The sequence below is a fragment of the Gymnoscopelus braueri genome (genome assembly GCF_963280865.1).
Source record: "Gymnoscopelus braueri genome assembly, chromosome: 11".
Classification (NCBI taxonomy): domain Eukaryota; kingdom Metazoa; phylum Chordata; class Actinopteri; order Myctophiformes; family Myctophidae; genus Gymnoscopelus; species Gymnoscopelus braueri.
The window spans coordinates 23,816,339-23,826,069 of record NC_137613.1 but is presented as its reverse complement, the minus strand read 5'-3'; the positions used below and the strand labels follow the sequence as shown (position 1 = coordinate 23,826,069).

Sequence of the window (9,731 nt, the reverse complement as noted above, 5' to 3'; positions counted from 1 at the left end):
ATCACCATATTTGGGCATATTTCAGCTCAAGCCGCCTGTCCGAAACACCAGTCCCATTGATCTCTGCTGCCATAGTAACCATGACGGCATCAAAATTTGGGGATATGAATAACTGTGTCAGAGGGCTTGCGCATCAATCTTGTCGGACAGATACTTGCGTGTTTCTACAGAGCACTTTCACACTGATTCTCCTTCGCCTTATTTAGCTACGGCACCAGGAATGGCTCACAGCAGTGTGGTGGAGACTCTTCTATGGCAGATTGAGAAGGTGGACGATGGCGTTGACAGCCTGGATATCGCCACTGAGCTTGGGGTAGACCACCAGGTCATTGTTGGAGCCATGAAGAGTTTGGAGGCCCACAGGGAAGTTATCTCATATGAGCTACGCTCCTCTAAACACTGGGAGTTGACCTACGAGGGCAGCGAGATAGCCGAGCTGGGCAGCCATGAGGCCAGAGTCTTCGGTTCCATCCCGCTGGGGGGTACACCCAAGACTGAACTCATGAAGCTAGCCTTTGGTAAGGTGGGCTTTAACAAAGCTATGGCAAACAAGTGGATCAGGGTGGACAAGAAAAATGACAGTATAGTCAAGGCTGTGGAGAACATAGAGGACCAGGTGAGAGAGAAGCTGCTCCTGGTACAGAGAGGCCAGGCCTCCCAGCTGGACGACAAGGAGAAGAATGATCTGAAAAGGAGGAAGCTGATCTCTGAAGTACTGGTGAAGTCTTACTGGATCAGCAAGGGTAATTCCTTCAGCACCACCATCACCAAACAGGAGACAGAACTCACTGCAGAGATGATCGCCAGTGGCAACTGGAAGGAAAAGAAGTTCAAGCCATATAACTTTGAGGCCATGGGCATAGCCCCAGACTGTGGTTACCTTCACCCGCTAATGAAGGTTCGAACCCAGTTCAGACAAATCTTCTTGGAGATGGGTTTCACTGAGATGCCGACCAACAATTTCATTGAAAGCTCCTTCTGGAACTTTGACTCTCTGTTCCAACCCCAGCAGCACCCGGCCAGAGACCAACATGACACCTTCTTCCTGTCTGACCCAGCGCTGGCTCATGAGTTCCCTCCAGAAGAATATCTGGAGAGAGTCAAGAAGGTTCACTCTGAGGGGGGCTACGGATCACAAGGGTACAAGTATGACTGGAAGATCGAGGAGGCCCAGAAGAACGTCCTGCGCACACACACCACAGCAGTCAGCTCACGAATGCTGTATAAGCTTGCACAGCAGCAAAATTTCACCCCGGTCAAGTTCTTCTCCATCGACAGAGTGTTCCGTAACGAGACTGTGGATGCCACCCACCTGGCAGAGTTCCACCAAATAGAGGGAGTTGTGGCTGACTATGGTCTCACGCTTGGGGATCTTATGGGCATCCTGCATCAGTTCTTCACCAAGCTAGGTATCACCAAACTGCGCTTCAAGCCTGCCTACAACCCATATACTGAGCCCAGCATGGAGGTGTTCAGCTACCATGAAGGCCTGAAGAAGTGGGTGGAGGTGGGTAACTCAGGCATGTTCAGGCCAGAGATGCTGTTACCCATGGGTCTTCCTGATGATGTGTCCGTCATCGCCTGGGGACTGTCCCTGGAGAGACCCACCATGATCAAGTATGGCATCAACAACATCAGAGAGCTGGTGGGACATAAAGTGCCCCTACAGATGGTCTACGATAGTCCATTATGCCGTTTGGACTCTTGAGTTTTACTCAGCATTCAAGTTTGTTTAGTTTAGTTTTTGGACAGGTCAATTCCTAACACACGTTAACTGTTCTTTGGCTGCAAACCATGTGGACTCCCCTTTATTCGTAAAATAGAACTGGAAATAGAACTTCCCTTGGTAACCAAGGAGATCCAATCATCTTTTATTCTTGGTCCCTTTACCCTTTCAATGTTAATACCAAATAACCTACTTTTACAGGATAAAAAATATAGCCTTAGCAATATTCAAATAAACACTTTCAATACACACAATCGCCTTTCCTGCTCAACATGCATTACATTGCTGCTTACCTACCTGCAATGACAGCCCCGCAGGCCAAGGACATTAAAACAAAATGGTGTCTAATAACAGTGTGACTTCCCTGTGAATCTCTGACATCAGATTTAGCCGAGATTGATGTCATCGATATGACGTCATCAATCTTGGCTAAATATGGAGGAACAGGTGGATGTGAGCCTATGAATTAACAAAACGAGAGTTATGCATATAACTAAGGTTCTACGAATTCCGGATGACCGCCAGAGGCAGTGTTTTCAACACCTGGATATCCATCACGCGCTCGCGTATGGGTCGAATATTAATACCAACAAAGTCACTCGTGACCTGTGTGCACGCACGCCACCTATATAGGGGCGGGGCACACAGCGTTCATCCTCATGAAATCTTTTCGTCGAGAATGAGATTCCGAGTGACAGTCAACTCTGGCGGTCATCCGGAATTCGTAGAACCTTAGTTATATGCATAACTCTCGTTCTACTTCATTCCTACTGACCGCCAGAGGCAGTGTTTTCAACACCTGGATGACTAATACCAACATAGTCACGAGGAATCTGCGCTTACCGAAGTCGGTTTGCAGATAGAATAAACAGACAACACCACAGCCGTCGCCACAGGATGCGAGACGGCCAGGTTGACTATATATAGGAGCGGGCAAAAGCCCATGAAAGATGAAGCCCAATCGGCTGCATCTCCTGGCCTGCTCCAAGCCTGTATCACTGAGGGAGAGGCTCTGGCAACACCCACAGTCAAGAAAGGCCTTGGGGGAACCTAGAGGCCCCCTGAAGACGTACATTTGCCTGAACGCAGCAATGAAAGTCTCCATTAAGCCAAGGCACAGCTGTGCCCTTCCTCACAGACAAATACAACCAAACTCCAGCCATCACGGCTATGTCCTGCCACAGAGCCCGGACGGGACACAATAGGCAGGTACTAGAATGCAGTTGCTCCACCTCTGGTTGAGGAGCAAACTAACAAATCAACAGGCTAGCTGACGTGAAATGCAGAAAGCCTCTGAGGACGTGAGGAGGGGTCGGCCATATGGTAAACCCCGACCCATCGGAATCCCACTTTAACAGTCTCTGGCAATGGCCAGGGCATGAAGCCCATCTACTCACTTTTGCAGATGAAGCAGTGAGGACAAAGAGTACTAGCAGATAGTCATCTGAGAGCAGCCCGATGTACCGGCTGGGGACAAAGCTTCCAATACCACAGGCAAGCATCATGAAGGCACCCATGCCACCTGTGGGGGCCACACGCGGAGAGCATCTCAATGGTAGAGAGGCTGAACCCTCTATCTAACATCATCCGCAGATATCTAGGGCAGCATAAGCACAGAGCAACGCTCCAACCTATGCAGTGGCCCTTGTCCCGACTAGAGCACAGTCTACACTCGCTGGCGTGCAACGCCCTGGTGTACGATGCACAAAAATCCAGTAATTTTTGGACAATAGTTTTGAATTTCAGTGGTCAATGACGCAGCCGAAGGTTAGGAGTGAGGATGCCACATGCACCTCCCCCCCTAACTGTGACAGGAGATCTTGTCTCTGTGGAGAGGCCAAGGCACTTCATTGAGAAGCTGCAGTAGGCCAGAGCATCTTGCCCTAACGGACTGGTCTGCCCCGGAAGGGAGACCTACAGTCAACAACGCGTTATGCCCTCAAGGCTAACGGTACTACCGCTCTGCCATACCTATGCCCGTGATCCGAACTGCTATCGGATCCAAGAGGCTTCCAGTGGGAAACATGTCCGCAGCCTGGACTGTACACCCAACAAGCTCATTGCTATGAAATTTGCAAGATGAGGCAAGGTCCACGAAAGGAGCTTCCAAGCCTCCTGCAGAGACTGACTGGGTCAAGCGCCCCAGAAGGCAGACTGTTGACATATTGTGTTATTGAACACGCCATAACATCCTGAGGGCCAGGTGCACTGCACGCAGGTCCAGTGCATTAGCGACACTGGCTGGAGACCCTCACCATTCTGTTGCAGTCTTGGGGTTCGAAGCCCAAGCCACAAAATATATATGCACATTTGTACAAGCGTGAAATTTGTCCGCTGTATTTATTTACCCATCCTAGAACTACTAGGAGCAGTGAGCAGCCATTCTCCGGCGCTCATGGGGCAATTAGGGGCTCAGACAGGGACACACATTGACCCACTTCTGGCCTGGCGTCAAACCCGGGACACCCAGAGGCTCTGGCTCATTACCAAAGTAGACAGTGCCAATTCTCTAATCATGCAAGCAACCGCCTAGAGTGATAGGCGCTGTATAGGCGCTGTATAGGCGCTGGGTAGGCGCTGGGTAGGCGCTGGATAGGCGCTGGATAGGCGCTGGATAGGCGCTGGATAGGCGCTGTGTCTGCGCATCAACACTCGCATGCCGGAGGGCCAGGGCGAGGTAGTCAAGGGAATGTCCAATACGTCACATTCCAGCCGCTGTGGCATGGCTTTAGTTAGCAGACCAGCTAAAACTGTGGCCATGAGCAACGGTCATCCAGCTCAACAGCTTCATCAAGTGACACCACCAGAGAAGCAATGTTCATAGTTTAGGCGTTTAGCAGGCGCTCTTAATCCGGATCGACTTACAGTAAGGTAATGTAAGTAAAGTAAGCAATGTTGGCATCAACCACTAGCCTTAGGTCTAGGCCATATTGGGCTGTACTCCCCATGGCTGACCAGTCCTTGGTAAGAGGTTCTGGAACTGGCCCACATGCCAAATCTCATGATGTACGGCACCGAGGGTGTACAACGACGATAGTTGTTGGACGCATCCATTTAGGCCAAGCCGTTATATGGCCAGCTGGGCTATGTACTCTCAACGCTTTCGTCCAGCGACAAGCAGTAGCGGAGCTACACACTCCCAATGCCAGCGGTATATTCCAGTGGGCGCACGCCGCAGTGGCGTGGTCCCTCCAAAAGCGGCAGAGCGAGACACACTCTCAACGCTAATACTTTCCACTCCTTTCTTCCAGCGACAAGCAGTAGCGGAGCGAGACACACTCCTAATGCTTACGCTATATGGCGGTGGGCCGCCCGTCATGGTTTCTCAAAGCGGCAGAGCGAGATGCACTCTCAACGCTAATCCTTTTCCCTTCTTTCGTCGATTGACAAGCAGTCCCCGAGACACACTCCCAATGCTAGGGGTATATTCCATTGGGGGGGCACACCGCAGTGGCGCTTACAAATGCAAAATACAGCATGCAGCTGGTATAACATGACTGTCAGTCATTATTTCTTGTTTCCTTTTTTCCTGTCCTCATCATGATTTGTGTGCATGGGGATCTCATCTTAAACAAGCTCAGTGCTTAATGAGTTTTCCAATTTAGTAGACCTTGTACTGTGAATTTGTACTTCCATGTACTGCTTTCAATACAGTGGCCAAGAGTTCGTCATCCTGACAATTCCTCTAGCTGAGAAAGCATCCAGAGGGCTCAATGCTAGCATCCCTGTGGGAGGCAAATCCGCCCCAACCAGGCCAACCCAGTCGACCTTTCTGCCAGCAGTATGCCGCTGCAATTAGCCAAATATTCACAGCCATAGCCTGTGTCAGGCACCATAGTCAGGACATGACCGGCACAAGTAATGGACCTTCCCTTCTGGGACCAGCAATTGTTGCAATAATCCATGGGCAACAGCAACAGAGTGAGACACTCAATACTACTGATGACGTAGCCGTAGCAAAAGCGAGAATCATTCAGGCTACAGTGTCAAGGACACAGTATGATAGTCAAGAAGTGGCAAAGCAAAACACACTTCAATCGTCATATAGAATTCTTTAAGAAAATTTCACTACCAAGCACATAGTATTATCTGGATAGCAGCAGAGTGACATACACTCAAGCTACGATATCAGTATTCACAGTATACTGCATATGTTGAATAGCAGTAGTGAGTACCAGGTACACACAGTATTAGTGGGTAACAGCAGCAGAGTGAGATACACTTGTGCTATTGGTAACGTAGCCATAGCAACAGAGCGAGAATCGTTCAAGCTACAGCGTCAAGTACATATGTACTTGTTAATGTATTGTGTCTTGGACACAATTAACACAATTAACATTAATGTTAATTAATGTTGTCTTGGACCCCAGGAAGAATAGCTGCTGGTTTCCCTTTTTGCCGCAGCTAATGGGGATCCATTGCCATTCATAAACAAAGCTTATTGATTATCAGTACCCAGAGTACAATGTTACTAATATGTAACTTTGTCGTAGCAAGGAGCGACAACCACTCAAGCCACAGTGTCAAGTCATGTGTCAAGTACCCACAGTATGAAAACCAAGTGATGGCAAGGCAAGACACACTTGAACCATACCAGTATTATAATTCCATTTTACTACCAAGCACAAAGCAGTATAACCTGAATAGCAGCAGCGAGTCACACTCAAGCTATGATACACACTCAAACTGTGAGGTTAAGCACACACAGTGGCAGTATTGGCATATATGCTGCTTAAGTCAGCTGTCATTGATCAGCGAGACCTCTTTTATCCCATTAAGACCTGGAACTGTGTCATTTTTAGATTTGAGCTAAAAGCATTATTTACACTTTGGGCTATTCAAAAATAGCAGATCTACAAGCTCATAGCGCGGCCCAAGTACATGTAGTAATAGGTACACAGTATATCGTCCAATAACGACAGAGTGAAGCACACTATGGATGTCCTTTATTAGCTGCAGCTAAATTATATTTGGACTGGTTAAATTGGGGTTTGAACCAGGGACCTACAGACTTGCAGGTAGACAGTGTACTGACTGAGCCGGATAGCAATCAAGCTAACACGCGCCATATGTCTGGTAGATAGAATGTCTGCGTCAAAGTGAGAACCACTTTCAGCAAAAACATTCACAGAAGAGCGCTCATACAGTGGTGTAAAGTAACTAAGTACATGTACTCAGTACTGTACTTAAGTACAATTTCGCTTAGGTATTTGTACTTTAATGGAGCCCAGTTATCTGCCACTGCGCGCATTAACGCCTTGGTCGTCTCCTCGAGGCGAAAGAACACCTTCTATGAGACACATTAACCAGTCAATCTGGCTCCACCGCCGTCGTGTCATCGAGGCGAGAGACGGTCTTCTCAAAGCGGCAGAATGGGATACATTCTCAACGCTGAATACTTTCCCCTCTTTTACTTTATTTGTCTGTAAACAGCACAATACATGCACTCACCGTCGCCAATGCACAGCTATGGCTCCATAGTTATCCGTGCCAGGTTCAACAACAACGGTGGAGTGGGGAAAGTCAACGGTGTTATTGTCGTTAGCTCCAATGCTAGCAAGCAACCGCTAACTCCATTCACCGTCGCACTTTTTTTTTTTGCTTTTTTTCCCTGTTCCTTTCCGACAGCCCCTATAAACGGGGTAACGTAATTCCATGGTAGCAGGCTACGCAGTCTCTGGAGGACGGACCGTAGTCCGTAGCCCCAACCGTGTTGGTTACGAAACTTCACGCGCAGCTGCAAGTATCGACCTACGCTCTTGGAGGCGAAAAGATGAAAGAGGATGAACGCTGTGTGCCCCGCCCCTATATAGGTGGCGTGCGTGCACACAGGTCACGAGTGACTTTGTTGGTATTAATATTCGACCCATACGCGAGCGCGTGATGGATATCCAGGTGTTGAAAACACTGCCTCTGGCGGTCAGTAGGAATGAAGTAGAACTCTCCTCTCCTCTCCTCTCCTCTCCTCTCCTCTCCCCTACTCTCCCCTCCTCAAGCTGAGGGTGTAATTGGCCTATCAGGAAGGCCTGCCAATCAATCAGTCAAGCTGAGGGTCTGATTGGCCTATCAGGGAAGCCCTGCCAATCAGTCAAGCTGAGAGTCTGATCACTGGGTAAAGAAGCCATCTATTAGCCAGAGCACTGATAAATAGTCTGTGCCTGTGGCAAGTTTCGAGGCAAGTGGAGTGCTTGTGTGCTGACCAAACCCGGACGTACATTGGTGAGGAATACGTAATAGGAAGGATAGGATAGGATAGGATAGGATAGGATACTGTTTTGTTGTAAAGCGACTTTGGGTACAGAGAAAAGCGCTATATACATTTTATGTATTATTATTATTAATATTACTAGAGGTTCGGGCCGCACATCTAGGCCCGATCAGCTACATCACAGCTACGTTGCACCGGTGATCCAACTGATATGGCCATATATGGAGATGCGCAGTAGGGTGCGTTCCTAGCGACCAAGAACAAAGATGCTGCGGCCAAAAAGAAGGAAAGCTGCTGTGGCTAAAATGTTAAAATGTAGTTTTATATTAATTGTACAATATGTAAGTACATTGAAGGCGGGGAAAGAAGCCTAAATATTAGCCAGAGCACTGATCAACAGTCTGTGGCAAGTTTTGGGGCAAGTGGGGCGATCGTACGTACTTTTACCCCAGACGAACTTTTGGAGGTCATTTCAATTTTTCAATTATAGTAGTAGGATGGGCATAATGCTGATCATCATCAGGGATCTCCATATATGGGCATATAAGGAACAAGGACTGACAGATGCAGAGATCTCTATTTATGGGCATATCAGTCAGATCGGCATGAACCTCTTGTTAAATAAATTATGAATACAAAAAAAAAGTGATTTCTGCCGATGATGTCATAGCCTTCCTCGAGCAGCCAAATATTTCAATCCCTATTCTAGGTTAACAAGACCAGGAGACCTGGTTCTGCCAGACCCAGAATGAAGTCCTAGTATGTAACACACCTACAAACCACTTTATAACTGAAAAGCATAAATCATTTTATCATTTTTGTGACATAATAATGATGTCATGAATAGTTCGTGACGAAAGGGGACGAAAGGGGGACAGACTTTTTTGGCTGGGGCCGGGGGACAAAGTGACTATGCCCATGTATGGAGAAAACAGATACAAAGCCTCATGTAAGCCCGACCCCTTGGGTCTGGCAAATATTAGAAACATTTGGACACTTCTCTGGCTATAAGGTTAAAGGGATATTTTCACTTTCAAACATGGTATGGGGTGCAGCATCAGACACGCCCCCTTCCTATACAAACCCATTGTAACTTCAAACTCCATTTTAACCATGATAGATTCATCAGAAACACCGGTCCTTGTGAGTCATACTGCCCTCCTAATGCGTGAGGGGTTAGGTAATTAGGTTCAACATGTTCAATCTCAGCGTTAGAACAGGGGAGGTTTGGCCCGGATCGCTGACCTAGCGGTCCGGGCACCTAGGCTCCAGTGCCGACGACCTTTGCTGTGTCTCTCTCTCCACATTTCCTGTCTCTATATACTGTATACTATCAATAAAGGCAGAAAAAGCTAAAGAAATATCTTTAATAAAAAGAAAAACAGGGGAGGTTTCAGCTGATTACACAAATCCCAATTAACTAATTTATGGTGACGATTGCCCTGTGGTTGCCTTTGCACCCTCTTCCTTCTCAAAGCTGCTCGCTGTTAGCTCACACATTTTATTGTGCAGGAGTCAGCTAGAAGTACATTTGAGGCAACTTGATTTATTGCAACCTTGGTGTTGTTTTGATGTCAAGCAGCACAGTAATTAAAGGATGGTTGAATTGACTGTGGATGAAAAGTGGATCGGCCTTAAGTTTTAATGTACAATGATGTGAATACAGAAATACAAGGCAGATGGAAGGACCCAGATGCAGACTCAGAGACACAGGAGAAGGTAAGTGGGAATTATTTATTGAAGAATTCACAAACTAAGTACAAATGATCACTGTCAATGCAAAACAGAAGCTGAAGG

The 9,731-nt window shown here is 47.5% G+C and overlaps 1 protein-coding gene across 1 annotated transcript; it reads left to right on the top strand.

The window, feature by feature from the left end:
* Positions 1 to 220: 220 nt before the first annotated feature.
* Positions 221 to 1,708, top strand: LOC308094976 (phenylalanine--tRNA ligase alpha subunit-like; the record flags this gene model as incomplete). The annotated part of the gene is made up of 1 exon (XM_080441809.1): positions 221 to 1,708. One exon carries the CDS (start codon positions 221 to 223, stop codon positions 1,706 to 1,708), a length of 1,488 nt encoding a protein of 495 aa, XP_080297935.1.
* Positions 1,709 to 9,731: the final 8,023 nt, after the last annotated feature.